This window comes from Podarcis erhardii (assembly GCF_964252035.2).
Source record: "Podarcis erhardii genome assembly, chromosome: 5".
NCBI lineage: Eukaryota > Metazoa > Chordata > Lepidosauria > Squamata > Lacertidae > Podarcis > Podarcis erhardii.
The window spans coordinates 82,101,367-82,118,332 of record NC_138509.1 but is presented as its reverse complement, the minus strand read 5'-3'; the positions used below and the strand labels follow the sequence as shown (position 1 = coordinate 82,118,332).

Here is a 16,966-nt window from a genome sequence, read left to right as displayed (position 1 = left end):
CCAATGAGGCGTGGTGAAGCACCTGCCTCAGGTGGCAGAAGTACAAGAGGTGGTGTCCCGCACTCCCCACCACTGTTGGAATGCCCGTCTCACCAGCAAAAGGGAGACATTCCAACAAGCAGCAACACCTTGCCGAGTTTGGCAAGAGGTGGTGTTCCTGAGAACAGCACCAAAGCTCATCTTCTCCAGCCCGGTTTGGCAAGACGAGGGGAGGACAGGGAGCAGTACGTTCGCAATTTGCCTCAGGTGTCAAAACAGGATGGGCCATCCCTGACTTCCATGCCACACTGAGCTAAAAGGCCTGGGAACGAGCAAAGCAGCTGCAATCTCCTCCCTGTAAGCCAGCACATTCACTCTAAGTAAGCCATGGTCTTCACACAGCACATAGTTAAACTATGGAACTTGGCCCCACAGAAGGCAGCGATAGCCACCAACCTCTTCTTCTTCTTTTGTAAATGTTTTTTATTGGTTTTTCCTTTAATACAGTGTAATTTAACAGTTGTTTACCCACATTCTTTCCCCACACTCTGCCGAGCGTTGACTTTCTTCCCTCCCTTCAACAGGCTTTCTTACTTCAATTACCACCAATTTCAATGGAGAACTGGGCAAATTCAGAGAAGATAAGGCTACCTGAGATGGCTATGCCTGCCCACAAGGTCGGAGGCAGTAGGCTTTGGAATATCAGTTACTAATAACCACAGGAGGGGACAATGCTGTTGACTCAGGTCGTGCTGGCAGACTCTGGTTGGCCACAGTAAGAAGAGAATGCTGGAATAGATGAGACACTGGCCTGATCCAGCCAGCTCTTGTTAGGTTAGTATGGTTTATCTTAGCATTACATGGGAACAAAACCAATGTGTGGGATGATGGCAGACCTAGACAGCATTGTTTTCTAACCAACTATCTGTGTGAATTAGTACAGGTCCGTATAATTATAGCTATGGTTTTCCCAGTAGTGATGTATGGAAGTGAGAGCTGGACCATAAAGAAGGCTGATCGCCAAAGAATTGATGCTTTTGAATTATGGTGCTGGAGGAGACTCTTGAGAGTCCCATGGACTGCAAGAAGATTAAACCTATCCATTCTTAAGGAAATCAGCCCTGAGTGCTCACTGGAAGGACAGATCGTGAAGCTGAGGCTCCAATACTTTGGCCACCTCATGAGAAGAGAAGACTCCCTGGAAAAGACCCTGATGTTGGGAAAGATTTGGGCACAAGGAGAAGAAGACAACAGAAGACGAGATGGTTGGACAGTGTTCCCGAAGCATGAGTTTGACCAAACTGCGGGAGGCAGTGGAAGACAAGAGTGCCTGGCGTGCTCTCGTCCATGGGGTCACAAAGAGTCGGACATGACTAAATGGCTAAACAACAATTCAGAAGCAAGCTCCAGCGTAGGACTGGCTTCCAAGTAAGCATATGTAGTGCTGCAGCCTTATACCCCACCTTTCCTAAAAGCCTGAGGTTGTTCACATGACACCTGATTGGCTCGGAGGACACTAGGAGGGTTGGTTTTTATATATACAGGAAAGGACAGCTAACAGCAAGAATCAGGAGCTGTAACTGTTGAGACATCTAACAGCCTCCAACTGTCAAGTTCTAACCTTTGTGATCCACAGTACATCAGCCTGCTGCGCTGTCCCATCATCTGCAGCATAAAAGTTCACCATGAAACAAGTTCAAAAGTGAAAAAGCAGCCTCAGTTAAATCCTCAAAGAGATGTCCAGCATTATAAAGTTTGCAGCACAGTGATCTTAACATAAAAAGGAGTGGCTGGTGAGGGTCCCTGGGTCACCTCCAGGTTCCTTAAATAGGTGCCATCTGGTTCTTCAGTTAACAAACAAAGGGATGAGAGGTTTGTCACACAGGCCTGCAAGTGCAAATGGGATAATATACACCTGATTGACTTTGAGGACACTAAGAGGGTTGCTTGCTATGTATACTGGAGAGCAAAAAGTAGAAACTGTAATTGTTGAGACATCTAACAGCCTCCAACTATGCACTTTTGAGGTAACCTATGCAGGGCCGTCTTTACCCAGGGGTGCAAGGGGTGTGGGGCACCTGGGCACCGAATTCTGGGGGGCCCCAGGCCCCTGCCGCTGAAGCCGCCTAAGCTCTTAACTATCTACCTGTAATGAAATAATAAATAATTTTGATCAAGCTAGAAAAAACGAAATACATATATACCTAGGTTTTACCAAAATGTATCAAATTTGTGTGCTCATTTACCAAAGACGCGCCGTGCTGGCGGCGGCGCTTGTCATTCACAACAGCGCCAATTGTCAGACTCAACGATTTGGGGGTGCTGGGCAGATTTTTGCACCCCAGCGGCGCATATGCTAAAGACTCCCCTGAATCTATGGAGAAACATTTGCATGTTCCCTCTTTCACAAGTTACGTCAAACACAGTGGTATGGTGGCAAATTCAGAAGTGCAGGGTCTCTTCATGATAGTCGCAGCCGTGCCTGCTTACAGCCGTGCCGCTTCTAAGATCATGCAATAATCTTATATTTATACAATTATACAATAAAAATTAGGGATGTTTTGCAACAACTGTTGCTATTCTCCACGGGTTGCCTTTCTGCAAGATCTACTATTTTCTCTGTGCATGCGTGGACAAATTATTGCGAGTACGCCAAAGTGTTCTTGACTTGTGTTTTCTAGAAAGTTCCATTGTTCATGACAGAGCATGTAGACCATTCTTATGAAATTGAAGCACATGGTGTCCTCACTCTGTGTACTTAAATGCTTGACTTTGGAGCATACAGCTGCTAAGAAGATCCCCTTTCATGTGGCCCTTTCCAACCGCATTGGGAACATGTTCCTTCCCTCAAAGAATTCTGGGCACTGCAGTTTGTTGACGGGGGTGGGGGTGGGAATTCTAACTCTGCGAGGTGTAAACTTCAAGGCCCAGAATTATTTGAGGGGGGAAAAGGGTTTCAAAGGTGCTTTGAAGGCACAGTGTGTGGTGTGAAGGAGTTTGCAGTTCTCTTTTATACAGGTATCTCCAAGGTGGTTGGTGGGAGCAGGCCTTTTCTTGAGGGTGGGGAGTGGGAGCAGCCTTTGGCCTACCAGCTATTGCTAGACTGGGACGTGGGTGGCAGTGTGGTCTAAAACACGGAGCCTCTTGGGCTTACCAAAGGTTGGCGATTTGAGCTTCTGTTGCTGTCCCAGCTTCTGCCAACCTAGCAGTTTGAAAACACACCAGTGTGAGTAGATAAATAGGTACCACCGTGGCGGGAAGGTAAACGGCATTTCCATGCACTCTGCTTTCTGTCACAGTGTTCTGTTGCACCAGAAGCGGTTTAGTCATGCTGCCCACATGACCCGGAAAGCTGTCTGTGGACAAAGGCTGGCTCCCTCAGCCTGAAAGCGAGATGAGTACTGCAACCCCATAGTCGTCTTTGACTGGACTTAACTGTCCTTTACCTTTACCTATTGCTGGACTACATCTCCCATCATCCCCCAGCACTGGCTTGGCTGGCGAGGAATAAGAAGTTCGAGAACTCCAGGAGGGCCACAGGTGCCCCCCCCTTTTTTTTTTTAAGGATGGCTGCTTGTTATTCCATTCATAGCGTAATGACCGGGGTGCTCGGAATTAACGCAGCGCAAGATTCCTCCTCCCCGGGCGGCTTTCTCCTGCCGAAGGAAGCTGGAAAGCGTCGCCCCCGCGCCCGAGTGCCGGACGCCGCCCAGACGCCGCGCTCCCTCGCATCGAGGCGACGACCCGGCGGCCGGAGGCGAGCGCGGGGGATGCCCTCCTTCGGCATGGAGCAGAAGAGACTTTAGAGGTAGGCGGATCGACGGAGAGATGCTCTCGTGTCTCCGGGCGCGGCGGGAATCCGGAGGGGAAGGAAGCCCGCCTCGCCTCGCCTCGCCTCGCCTCCGTCGCCATGCGCCACTGCGGGAACGGCCTCCTTCCTTTGCGCTTGTGTCCTCCCTGCTCGGAGCTCTTGCCATGCTGCCGTCTGCCTCTCTTTTTCCTCCTGGCTAGGCAAAACGCAACAAGGGCGGCCTGGGGACGAAGGAGCTAGCTGGCCCTTCCCTTTGCCCTTCCTTTCCTCCGGGCTGCGGCGGGGCTGCGGCTTCCCTTCCCGAGCGAGGCGCTTGGAGGCTGGGCAGCCCCACGCCACGAGCGCTGGGAATGATCTTAATAGGATGATGATTATGATTATTATCTGTCGTAGCAATGCCAGCAAATACTCCTGGGGCACCTTTTTTTTTTTTTTTTTAAGAACAGCAACAACAACTTTAACCACGCTTTTACCATGCCCTTAGTTGCTGTGGAGCCCAAAGGAACAGCTCGTGCCATAAGAAGGGCGTTAAGCCGCTTAAGGTGCTTAACTGTTTTATTATAATAAAGGCTGGGGGGGGGGAGGAAGGAGCAGTCTTGGCAGCTTTTAGTGCTGCCTTTGGGTGTTGCGGTTTGGCGCATCCAACAGCCTCCCCCCCCCCCAAAAAGGGGGGGGAGAACCTGCTGAAAGCAAAATGAAAAGGCTTCTCTCTCCCCCCCCCCCTCTAAATGCCTGCAACCTTCCTGGTGTTTTTCCTTCTCCTGGTTTCGTAGACACACGTCTCTCTCCCTGCCACCTTACCCCTGCCGACGTGATGCCCTTCTTTAAATATCCCTGGCCATAGAGGAGGAAACAGCCCTTTCCCAATATATGAACTGAAGCTGCAGTACGGTGGAAGCATCAACAGTGGCTCCATGTGCTCAGGGTAACACCCACACACCCAACAGTATAGGTGGTGCATTTTTGTTGGTTGCGTTGGCGGCTGGGGAGGGTGCTCTGCTTGGCTCTCGGCCAGTAGTGGCAAAGGAGAATTCGCATGCTGAGAAGCTGCTCCCTAGGAAGGTGGACCAAGTCATGTGTGTGTGTTTGCGCTGTCAGCTACTTGTTCTGGAACTGGGTTGGCAGTCAAAGTGGGTGGATAGCAGCCCAGAGAGTAGGTGGAGAAATTCCTTACTCCATTCTCTGATCTCTCTGTGCAGTGAAGAGTCCAGTCAGTAAAGAAGTTTGGAGCATCCTTCGCCTAACTTTCGAAGCACTGTGGTGAGTTCTTTCTCATTTTTTCTCTTTCTATTATTATTACTATTTTTTTTTAAAAAATGATATTTATTAAAGTTTCCAATTAAAACATATAAACACAAACAACATTAAAAGCATACACAAACAAAAGACCAAAAACAAGTATAATTTCAAACCTTATTTTCTTAAACCTAATTTCCCCGACCTCCTCACACCTCTCCCTTCTGTATTCTAATCTCATTTGTCTTATCAGCAAATCCATTCCCTTATTTCCTATAGTTTTTGATAATTCTGTTCTTTTTCCTTAATCAACGCTCCTGAAAACCACTAATTTTTAAACCCATATCTTTCTAGCCTTCATTTACTTTATAGTGTTTAATAAGATAGTCTTTAAATTTCTTCCAATCTTCTTCCACTGTCTCTTTCTCCTGGTCTCGGATTCTGCCAGTCATCTCTGCCAGTCCCATGTAGTCTGTCATCTTCATCTGCCATTCTTCCAGGGTGGGTAGATCTGGTGTCTTCCAATACTTTGCAATAAGAATCCTTGCTGCCGTTGTAGCATGCATAAAAAAGGTTCTGTCCTTCTTTAACACCACATGGCTAACCATACCCAGGAGAAAGGCCTCTGGTTTCTTCAAGAAGGTATATTTAAATACCTTTTTCATTTCATTATATCATTTCCCAGAAAGCCTTAATCCTTGGGCATGTCCACCAGAGGTGAAAAAATGTACCTTCATTTTCTTTACATTTCCAACATTTATTATCTGATAAGTGGTAAATTTTTGCAAGCTTGACTGGGGTCATGTACCACCTATAGATCATTTTCATAATATTCTCTCTCAAGGCATTACATGCCGTGAATTTCATACCGGTGGTCCACAACCTTTCCCAGTCAGCGAACATAATGTTATGACCAATATCTTGTGCCCACTTAATCATAGCTGATTTAACTGTTTCATCCTGCGTATTCCATTTCAACAGCAAGTTATACATTTTTGACAGATTCTTAGTTTTGGGTTCTAACAACTCTGTTTCCAGTTTTGATTTTTCCACCTGAAAGCCAATTTTCCTGTCCAACTTATAGACCTCCAGTATTTGATAATAGTGAAGCCAGTCTCGCACTTTATCTTTTAGATTCTCAAAACTCTGCAATTTCCACTTATTACCCTCCTGTTCTAAAATTTCGCAATATTTTGGCCATTTAGACTCCATATTAAGTTTTTTCAAAGCTTTTGCCTCCATTGGTGACAGCCACCTTGGAGTTTTATTCTCCAACAAATCTTTATATTTAATCTAGACATTATACAGTGCTTTCCTGACAATATGGTTTTTAAAGCCTTTATGAGCCTTAACCTTGTCATACCACAAATATGCATGCCACCCCAAAAAATTGTTAAAACCTTCCAAATCTAAAATGTCTGTGTTCTCAAGAAGCAGCCAGTCTTTTAACCAGCAGAAAGCTGCTGATTCATAATAAAGTTTCAAATCTGGCAGGGCAAATCCCCCTCTTTCCTTTGCATCCGTTAAAATCTTAAATTTTATTCTGGGCTTTTTGCCCTGCCAGATGAATTTAGAAATGTCTTGCTGCCAACCCTTGAAACATTCCATCTTGTCCACAATTTGCAATGTTTGGAACAGAAACAACATTCTAGGCAATACATTCATCTTTATAACTGCTATTCGACCAGACAAGGAAAGCTTCAAATTTGACCAAATTTCTAGATCTTTTTTCACTTGTTTCCAACATTTCTCATAATTGTCTTTAAATAGATTCATATTTTTAGCTGTCATATTGATCCCCAAATATTTTACAATCTTAACCACAGTTAAACCTGTCTCATTCTGAAACTTCTCTTTCTCAGTAACTGTTAAGTTTTTCTCTAATACCTTAGTTTTTGACTTATTAAATTTAAATCCTGCCACTTGACCAAATTCTTGCATCAATTCCAAAACCCTTTTAGTACTAGATTCTGGCTCTTGTAATGTAAGTACCAAATCATCTGCAAAAGCTCTCAATTTATATTGTTTCGCTCCGACCTGGACCCCTTTAACCAGCTGGTCCTTTCTTATCATGTTCAGCAAAACCTCCAGGACCGAAACAAAGAGTAATGGGGAAATTGGGCACCCCTGGCGTGTCCCTTTCTCTATTTTAAGTTCTTCCGTGATCACATTGTTCACTATAAGTTTAGCCTTATTATTATTACTATTAAGCAGCATACCGTACTTTCTTCTGGGGGTACAAAAGGTGTACCAGCACCATTTTTTCTAGAAGAAAAGCACTGGTTAAAATTGTGGCACGTACTATAACAACTTCATGGTAAGTACGGGCACCATTTTTTCTAGAAGAAAAGCACTGGCAACACACACCCCAGATTATTCCAGGAATATATTACATTAGAGACAGTGAGATCTATGGTGCAAACCTATTTATGCTTACAAAGAAGTAACCATGTCATCACAACCCTTGCGGAGCTGGGTGTGACTTTCTCCAAAATAAGTAGTATCAGAGGGGATCCTAAGACAGCACTCTTACCTGCAATTACCTGGGAATTAGTCCCGCTGAATCCAACAGGACTTACTTTTGAGTAGACGTGGTTAGGATTATGCTACAGGTCTGCTTATCTCTTCTTTTACTCTATCTTAAGACCCAGCGCAGGGGCTTGTGGCAGCAACATCAAGCCAGCTTTGCCAGCCCATCTGGTGAAGCATTCTGGAGAACTAGAAAACTTCCCCACATTGCTAGAGTCACAGTGGTGTGGTGATCAGAGTGCACCACCTACTACTGTTTCTAATCCAAGGTGCACAGGAGTGCCCCATTTACAGATAGGAGTGCCCCATGTAATAGCACGGTCGTGACACCACAACTGTAATCACTTGAGGAGTAAAGTTTGCTTTGCCTGAGTATACAGGAAACAGTATCATAGTGCCTTTATCGGAATGACCTAAAACCCATAAAGCGGAAAGCTAAATTTCGAGTTTTGCAGAACGCTTCTTCAAACTTGACCGTGTGTTCAATTTTTGCTTTTGATTTTTTTTATGGGGGCATTTTAGAAGTCCCGTTTTGTTTAGGGGTGGAGTATTCTGAAAACCTTGATATTAGGCTGATTTGCACAGATTCTCTCCCCTCCCACCCCCCACCCCACCCCCAAAAAATCATCACACCTTGATCTCAACAAGAAGTGAGAAACTATTTCTGTTTGCCTCTGCGGTGGGGACCTTAGCATCTGACTTGAATTCTCCTAAGCCACTATCATTTTGACTGCAATTTGCACCTCATGTCTTTATCCTCTTCATTACATTATAGAATTGCAGAGTTGGAAGGGACCCTGAGCTTCATCTAGTCCAGCCCCCTGCATTGCAGGAATATGCAGCTGTCCCCTACGGGGGTGAGATATGCAGCCTTGTCGATATGAGCACCGTGAATGGATGTTTTAATTATCATGTTTTTATTCTTTGTCTGTTTTGTTTGAATGAGTCTCTGCCCATATAATGAATGATGGATTGAGTCGTCTTGAGCCAATGGCAGCCCAGGAGCCACATTGAGGGCAGATAGAGAGAGGATGAGATTGCAAAGAAGATGCATGGGGAAGCATTCCAAATGGGTGCTAACTTGGATAAAATATGGGGGGGGGGACAGGTAAGCCCCATCCTGCATAATCAGTCACAGGATATGGCTCTCACACACACCATCTGAATGGCAATGCCCATCAACTTGTAGGGGGCAGCCCCCTTAAATATTTTATTGGGAGTTGGCTGCTATGAGTCCAAAGATGCTCAGATGCTTTTTTTTCTTGACTGTGGACCACTCTGAGGCATCACATCTGTGACCTCTCCAGTATTAAAGGCATGCAGATGAAATACAGCCTGCAACCTGTGATCCTGGTTTGTTTTAAACCCTGATTCCTTTGTTTTGTTGTTGCGTATGGAAAGCATAGTCTAAAACAGAAAGCTTCTGCAAATATGCTTATCCTGTGGCAAAAGAAGTTAACACTTACAGAACAGGGATGACCAACGTGGAGCTCTCCAGATGTTGTTGGACTACAACTCCCATTATCCCTGACCATTTCCTATGATATTCGGTGTGTGTATGTTGTTAATAAACCCGGTACAGTTGGGTTTCTCTATGGTATGTCCTAAAATAATAGCTAAACAAGTCTTGCAAAATAAGATTGTGTTCCCTTAAAAAAAACGTGTTGAGAGCAATGAGTCAGTGCATCCAGCTGTTAACCAGAAAGTTGGTGGTTCGAGCCCACATAGGAACAACTGTGGGCAGGATTCCTGCATTGGGGGAGGGTTAGACTAGATGACCCTTGGGGTCCCTTCCAACTATGATTCTGTGGATATTGGCTCCCCCATGCTTTGCATTGGATAGATAGATGTGGCAGTGATTTAAGATGCAGATCTCAGTGTCATTTTCTCCTTCCACCCCTACCTTTTTTTAAAGCACGTGTTCATGTAAATTCATTGCTTTAAAGGTTTCAAAAACAACAACAAAGAGCTGGAAAGCTGCAACTGAAGAGTGGGTTCATGATGTTACTTGAGACAGCCAACCTTTATTGTATACAATTGGTTACTGCTTCACATTTGCAGGTCTGGTTGCCTGTGAACTCAGTCCTCTGCAGGGACTATTTTCTTATGTCCATTGACAAAGTATTGAGTGTGCTTTCACAGCTCAGATTGATGCTTCGAGCCAGTGTGCTGTAGTGGTTAAGAGCGGTAGTCTCATAATCTGGGGAACCGGGTTCGCATCTCTGCTCCTCCACATGCAGCTGCTGGGTGACCTTGGGCTAGTCACACTTCTCTGAAGTCTCTCAGCCCCACTCACCTCACAGAGTGTTTGTTGTGGGGGAGGAAGGGTAAGGAGAATGTGAGCCACTTTGAGACTCCTTCGGGTCGTGATAAAGCGGGATATAAAATCCAAACTCTTCTTCCTTCTTCTTCTTCTTCTTCTTCTACTACTACTACTTCTACACACACTGTAAACTCATAAAAGTTGCTAGCTTTGTTTTGCCAGTTTTGTTTTTTACTAGCCTGCACATACATACATCCCTCCGTCAGCCACATGTGGCTTGACAGAAGAAGAAGAGAATGCTGGTGGGGGAGAGAGAGGGGGGGGAGAGAGAGGGAGAGGGAGAGGGAGAGGGAGAGGGAGAGAGAGAGAGAGAGAGAGAGAGAGAGAGAGAAAGGGAGAATTTGTTTTTATAAAGCTTCCTGGCCTGCCTACCTGGAGGCAATTCTTGTTGCAAGTGACTAGGCCAGCCTGGTCAAGTACGCTCTGGTAATTATTACTTCCAGTGGTGCTAAGATTCTTCTGAGTGTCAGTTCAAAAAAATGAAAATGAGTACAGTGGTGCCTCAGGTTGCAGACACTTCAGGTTACAGACTCCAGTAACCCAGAAATAGTACCTCGGGTTAAGAACTTTACCTCAGGATGAGAACAGAAATCGTGCAGCAGCGGCAGCAGGAGGCCCCATTAGCCAAAGTGGTACCTCAGGTTAAGAACCGTTTCAGGTTAAGAACAGACCTCCAGAACAAATTAAGTTATTAACCCGAGGTACCACTGTAGTTGCAGGTAGAAGATGGAGCAAGCTTGTTTTCTCCTGCTCTGGAGGGAAGGACTCAAACCAATGACTTCATCTGATTCCTACTAAACACCAGGAAGAACTTTCTGACAGTAAGAACTGTATGACATAGGAACAGACTCCCATGAAAGGTGGTGGACTCTCCTTCCTTGGAGGCTTTTAAGAAGAATTTGAATGGTCATCTGCCGTGAATGCTTTAGCTGAGATTTCTGCATTGCAGGGGGTTGGACTAGATGACCCCCGGGCTCGTTTCCCGCTCCACAATTCTCTGGTTCTCGGTTGCTGTAATCTGACAAAACTTAACAGAGAACAGTAGAAGAGCAATGGATTGTTGGTGTGATAACCCTGGGAGCGGGGTGCTCCTTTCCACTTCTTGTGCATAAGGTGAGATACCTGACTGGTACCCGGAATTTTCCAAAACTGTCAAGATGCGGTGAAGAGAGCTAAAATCAAATAAGAGAGCAACCACAAGTCAGTGTGTCTGCTGCCTCAAGTTGCTTCGTTCCAACACAACGGGCCAAAACTCTACCCATTACAGAGACCAATGATCCACTCTCTGGCTGTTTTGTTAAGCCTTATAAAGGAAGGGCAGGATAAATTAGATTGGGGCATTGTGCCACTAGAGTTAATCCTATCAACCCGTGATCAGAAGTGCTCACCCACCAAAGCCTGCTTTTTTTGGCCAGGGGAATCGGGCACAATGCAGATACCATAAGCAGGACCATAAACTGTTTGGGTGGGTGTTGCCATGAGGAAAACATTAACTCTTCTTGCAGCACCATCCTAATGCAACCTTCTTCCTGTTCTCCATCCCTGACAGAGCTGCGTTGATTTGATATTTTTAGTTATCCTTTTAGTTACCCATATTTTTAGTTAGTATCATGTGTAGCTTGCCGCTCAGGCCCCAATAATTAAATGGGCATTGGCCAGGAATATAAATATTTCTCTAAAGGAGACAGGCAGTAAGCAAGATGTGAGCCTCGCCTTCAGGAAGAAGCCCTCGATCTTTCACTTAGTAGATCAAACTGATCTGAGCAGTGGTATGCAACAGAAAAGCTGGAAAATCTGGTTTTGGGTCCAAGGAGCCAAAGCCATTTTTCAGATTCTCCTTATAAAGTTTTGCTCCAAGACTGTGATGCAGTGGCAGGTGCTGTTTTACGACAACCCTCATAGTTATGCCCCTGTAGCCATGCCCCTCCTGTGCAACAGAGATAAATGTTTGGCCAACGCAGGCATTATGGCCTCAGTACCAAGACAGCTTTTTCTCCCCATCCCATCCACGCTTCTGTTTTGTTAAAATTAAGCCTGATTAAGAGTTTTGGTGGGCTCACGCTTCTGGTTCTGGTCTGCCTTAACGGATGCCACTCCCATGGTGGCAGAGACCGTGCGATTCTGGGATTCTATGATTTTCCTGCAAGGAAGTGAAGAGACCCAGCAATATTTTGTCGCACTTCCCATGAGTACTCTTTAACAGTGACCTCAGGTGTTTGTGTGGCCCATGGAATTGGGAGACTTGCACCCTGAATGGAAGGGAGTTCCATTGAATTTGGCCTGCTGTGCTGAATGTTCACACAGCTCTTTTGGTTACAGCCCTTCAGATAGAGGAATGCCCTTTGCAAAGTCAAGGCACATGGCCGCCCTCCAATTATCATGCCCTCAAACTTGGTTAACTGTTCCAGACAGCAAGGAACCAGAAGTAATGTGTGCGACGAAGATTGCTCTGATCTCCAGTTACTTGGTACAATACATTATTTATTTGGATGACCCCACCCCCTCCATTTTTCAAAGGGATTCAAAGTAGCTTAAGGTGTTTCTGGTGCAATCTGATAATTTGGAAGCTTTTTACATTCATAATGCTGACACTCAAGCCTTCTTTCAGTGACGCCAGCTCTGGCACCAGCTCTGTTGGCTTCTGTTCAGATGCTGACAACAAAGGATTAGCTCAGAGTTAATAAGCTTGCTTTGAGCATTTGAATCCTGCAAATTCTTGCAGTGCTGTTAGAGTGACGCTCTGGGATTGTGACATTACACTTATTGGGCAATATGGCTTGAGTTGAGACTTGGAGCACTCAGGGATAAATACTTAGGATGACCTAATTTTACTCATAGAGTACACCCATGGGGGGTGGGGAATAGGTCCATTAATTTCATTAGGTTTATGCTGAGTTAAACTTAGCTGAATACCAACCCTGCCTTAATACAGTGGTACCTCAGCTTACAGACGCTTTGGGTTACAAACTCTTCTAACCAGGAAGTGGTTGCTCCAGGTTAAGAACTTTGCGCCTGGATAAGAATGGAAATTGCACTGGAAGAATGGAGGCAGAAACTGATGGACTTTGCTGAACTAGATAAATTGACAGGGAAAATCAGATACCAGAAAGACCACAAGTTCACTCAGGACTGGAGAAAGTTTACGATTTATCTGGAAAACATTTGTGATGAGCAGACAATGCTAGTTGGATTTAAAGAGGCTTTGTGAATGAGAAAGGGTATTGTGAAAGGGAAAAGAGCTGTAAAGATTTATAAACTGGCAATATAATTATAAAGGAAATGCGGAATAAATACAAAAGTATGAGGATTGCAGGGGGAGCGGGGGGGAGTCAAAAATTTGTAACATATGGAATATGATTGTGTTCAAATAATTTGTAAAAGAAAAATTTTCTTTAAAAATTAATAATAATAAAAAAAAGAATGGAAATTGCGCGCCAACGGTGCAGCAACAGCAGGCGGCCCCATTAGCGAAAGATCTATTTGCAATCCTTGTTTTGCTTATTTCATTTAATATTCTAATTTTCTGATACTGATAATTTGGGGTTTTCATCAACTGTACGCCATAATCATCACAATTATAACAAATGAAGGCTTGACATATCTTGCTTTGCATGTCATGAGGCTATCTCATATATTAGTTTCACCTTTCAAGTTGAATTACTGAAAAAAATGAACTTTTTCATTATATTCTAATGTTTTGAGTTTCACCTGTATGTATCTGAAGAAGTGTGCATGCACACGAAAGCTTATACCCAGAACAAACTTAGTTGGTCTCTAAGGTGCTACTGGACAATTTTTTTTATTTTTCTATATATTGCGACTGCGTCACAGCTACCTACCTGAATTTTGAACTGTATGATTACTGACAAACACACTCCTGTGACACCTTGGGATGTGTGAGCTCCTCAGCAATCTGGACATCTGCAAATACTCTCTAGGATGTAGAGTGCTAAATTCATCAGATGATAAGGATGGCTATATTTATGAATCACCTTTTATATACGTCTCAAGGCAGCGTAGAAACATATCATAAAAACTGCAAAAAAATGCTTTTTAAGATAAGTGTTCATTTGTATTGTTTTTAAACCTAAGACGGGGGGGGGGGGGACAAAAGTAACTCTCATAAGCCACAAACCAGCAGGCAGGGATGCTGGGAGCTGTTCTCCATAACACCTGGAGGACATCTTGGCTACCCCTAGGATAGTCACTTGTAGACAACCTCCTGCACCCAAACATATATTCAGCCCATGGCCTTTTACTGGTCTTCCTGTGTATTAACACACACCTGATGATGGGGATTAATGGGCAGCTGTGAAATAAAAACCCAGCACCCCAGGTTATTTTTAAGCCGTTCTGCAAATAAGGGTAGCAACCCATTTGCCTTGCAAAGAGCACTGGTAATTCTAGTCTTGCAGATTCCCTGCTACAAGGTTTTCCCTTCTCTTCTCTGCAGCTATACTCTCCTGTTTTCTCTCACAGATCCGCTTTCCTGAAGCCAGCCTGAGCCAGCGATGGATCTGAAGCGAATGAAGGATTACATCTACTGGCTGTATTACCAGTATCTCCTGATCACCTGCAGCTACGTCCTGGAGCCCTGGGAACGATCCATGTTTCACACCATCACAATTACGGTGGTTGCCATGGTGGTCTACACGGCTTACGTCTTCATCCCCATCCACATCCGCTTGGCTTTTGAGTTCTTCTCGCAGATATTTGGAAGTCAACCCGAAAGTACTGCTTCGCTTATGGAGTGATCCCACCAGCACCAACGAGCAGTTCTTTGCATGCAGTGGAAAAAACAAACACCACAGTCTTCCTCTTTCTTTGACTGTATTTGTTTTGGAAGCAATTTTGAACATGTGGGTTGATGTGTATGCAGATTCCGCCTTCTCTTAACCAAGCCAGGCTGTCATTGCCGTAAATACCAGCTGGCTCTCTCTCATTGGAACATCTTCTATTCTGTTTGAAGCTGCAATCCTATCCAAGCTTACCTGGGAGTAAGACCCATCAAACGCAGCTTACTTCCAAGTAGATATGCGTAGGTTTGGGATGTTGGTGACAACTTCCCCTTGTAATGTGTTGCTTTGCTAAGAACCTCTGTATGAATTGCATTCCTATGTGACACATCTTAAATGCCTAGTGAACCTGATTCATTATCACCTTTTGGGGACCACTGTTGGGTCAGTCTTGCATGTGGTTCGCTCACCTGTCTTGCACACATCATACCTTGAGCGTTTTCCTATCTAGCAGGAAGGAATCTGCGAATATTTTTGTAAGAAGAACCCTTACAATTACAACGTTTAAGGCTTTTTGTTTTGAAAACGATGCTTTTATAAAAGTTCAGTAACTTTTTCTCTTGTGATGCTTCCCCAAGCCCAGTTCTTCCCTGATGACACATATAAAGTAGCTTTTTATATAGGACTTTACACCTGGATTTAAAGGGATGACTTTCAGCTTATGTATTCTGAGTAGAGAAGGGCAAAATTGGGAAACACACACCTGGTTTGGCGAAGGCTAAGCAGAAATCTGCCTACGCAGAGGGGTATTCTCTCTCCTTCCTCCCACAGCAGCCCTTTTGCTCCCCCACCTTCCCAAAAAGCTGGTCCTGTGAGGGACCCTCCACAAAAGTGATGGATGTATTGCAGGTGGCTGCCACTGGAGGCAGGACTTGGCAGAAATGGGGTGGAGGGCCGACTTATGGGAGTAGAAGTGTTTTTCCCTCAAGTAAAGCTCCTTCTGGATCCCAAACATGAAATAATCAAGAGCCTGTATCTCAAATATGTTATAGTTCTGTCAGGACAGGAAAGTGTATCTGGGTTTGAGGGGAGGAGCCATTGCAATATATATGTTTTTAAAAATCTTGACATTTTGCAGGAAACAGAGTGGAGCTGTACCTGTTGTTTACGGTGAAGGTTTTGTTGTTGTTTTGCCTTGCAGCATGGAGTTCACCTTGTTGAATGCCAAATACAGAACTACTTCCTATTCTGTTACTTTTCACACGAGGTAAATAAAGCATGTGTTCATGCTATTCTAGAAGTAGAAGCAATATCCAAATAGCTGCAAAGGCTCTAAAAGCATTTATATGGAAGATTCAATACTGAGATTTCCCTTTTTAGAAAGCAAAAAAGCAAGCTGCCCTTGGGCCGACTTTTCTTTTTGCCTTTTAAATGTGTCAATGTTATACTTTTATCTAAATGAAATATGAATGCCACACAGGGCAAGCTTGCATATCTGCTAGATGTGCTTCTTGCAGCGATGCGCAACTCTACAACTGCTGGAGGCGATTTTAAGTGTTAAATGTAAATAACACTCAGTGTTTGCAAAATTACATGCAATATCAGGAAATTGCTTCTTTTATGCAGACTGTGTGAGACACTGCATGTAAAAAAAAAAGCAAGTTACATTGTTTCTGTCACAAAGACGTGTCTTGAAGATTTAAGAGATCTGAACATGTATGCTGTTTTGCAGAAACAAGAATAAAGTTAAGTTTATTTTAAGAGGTGCCTGTGTGTCATTTGTTAGGGATGCAATTGTGCTCACTCCATTCATAGTGAGAGAAGGGGTGAAGGCAGCTGTTAAGACAGGTTCATTGTCACTCCTTGTAACGCTAAATGAAGCCCGGGCAATTTTTATGCTCTTGTTTCTTTGCTTCTTAATTGTTGTTGGCCTCCGTCCATCTCAAGAGAGAATGGAGTGCACATCCGTGGGTGAAGTGAAACTGCTGTGTTAGCAGCACTGAAGTGACCTCCCTGGGGTGCAAGCCTGGGCAGTGTGTATGGAGGTCCTGGGCTGCCCAGATGACAAGACCCCCCCCTCGGCCTTCCTGATGTGGTCCAAAGGAAAGCAGAACAATATGTTTGTTACCAGCTTGGCTGCAGGAGTTGCCAGAAGGGGGCGTACAAGGCGCCATCCAACTGTCTTGGGGACTCCAAGTTTGTGTGGGGTTTTCTCCTTAGCCTTTTCTTTTCCTAAAGATATCCCTCAAGGCAATGGAGGTTTAGGTTCAGAGTTTTCCTTCTCCTAGATTGGCTACCTTAGATTGTCGTGGTGAGTGGGCTTGCATGTTCCTATGACCCTTGTGAGTGAAG

General features: G+C 44.5%; 1 protein-coding gene across 4 annotated transcripts; it reads left to right on the top strand.

The window, feature by feature from the left end:
• The first annotated feature begins 1,594 nt into the window (after positions 1-1,594).
• Positions 1,595-16,375, top strand: SPTSSB (serine palmitoyltransferase small subunit B). 4 transcript variants are annotated; one of them, XM_081862899.1, is made up of 4 exons: positions 1,596-1,772; positions 3,572-3,787; positions 4,990-5,050; positions 14,358-16,375. In XM_081862899.1, exon 4 carries the CDS (start codon positions 14,390-14,392, stop codon positions 14,630-14,632), a length of 243 nt encoding a protein of 80 aa, XP_081719025.1. In that variant the 5' UTR covers positions 1,596-1,772; positions 3,572-3,787; positions 4,990-5,050; positions 14,358-14,389; the 3' UTR covers positions 14,633-16,375. The 4 variants fall into 4 exon arrangements, with proteins under 4 accessions (XP_081719026.1, XP_081719025.1, XP_081719027.1 ...); XM_081862900.1 differs by lacking the exon at positions 3,572-3,787 and having other exon boundaries at positions 1,595-1,772; XM_081862901.1 differs by lacking the exons at positions 1,596-1,772; positions 3,572-3,787 and adding an exon at positions 4,692-4,715.
• The last annotated feature ends 591 nt before the right edge of the window (positions 16,376-16,966 follow it).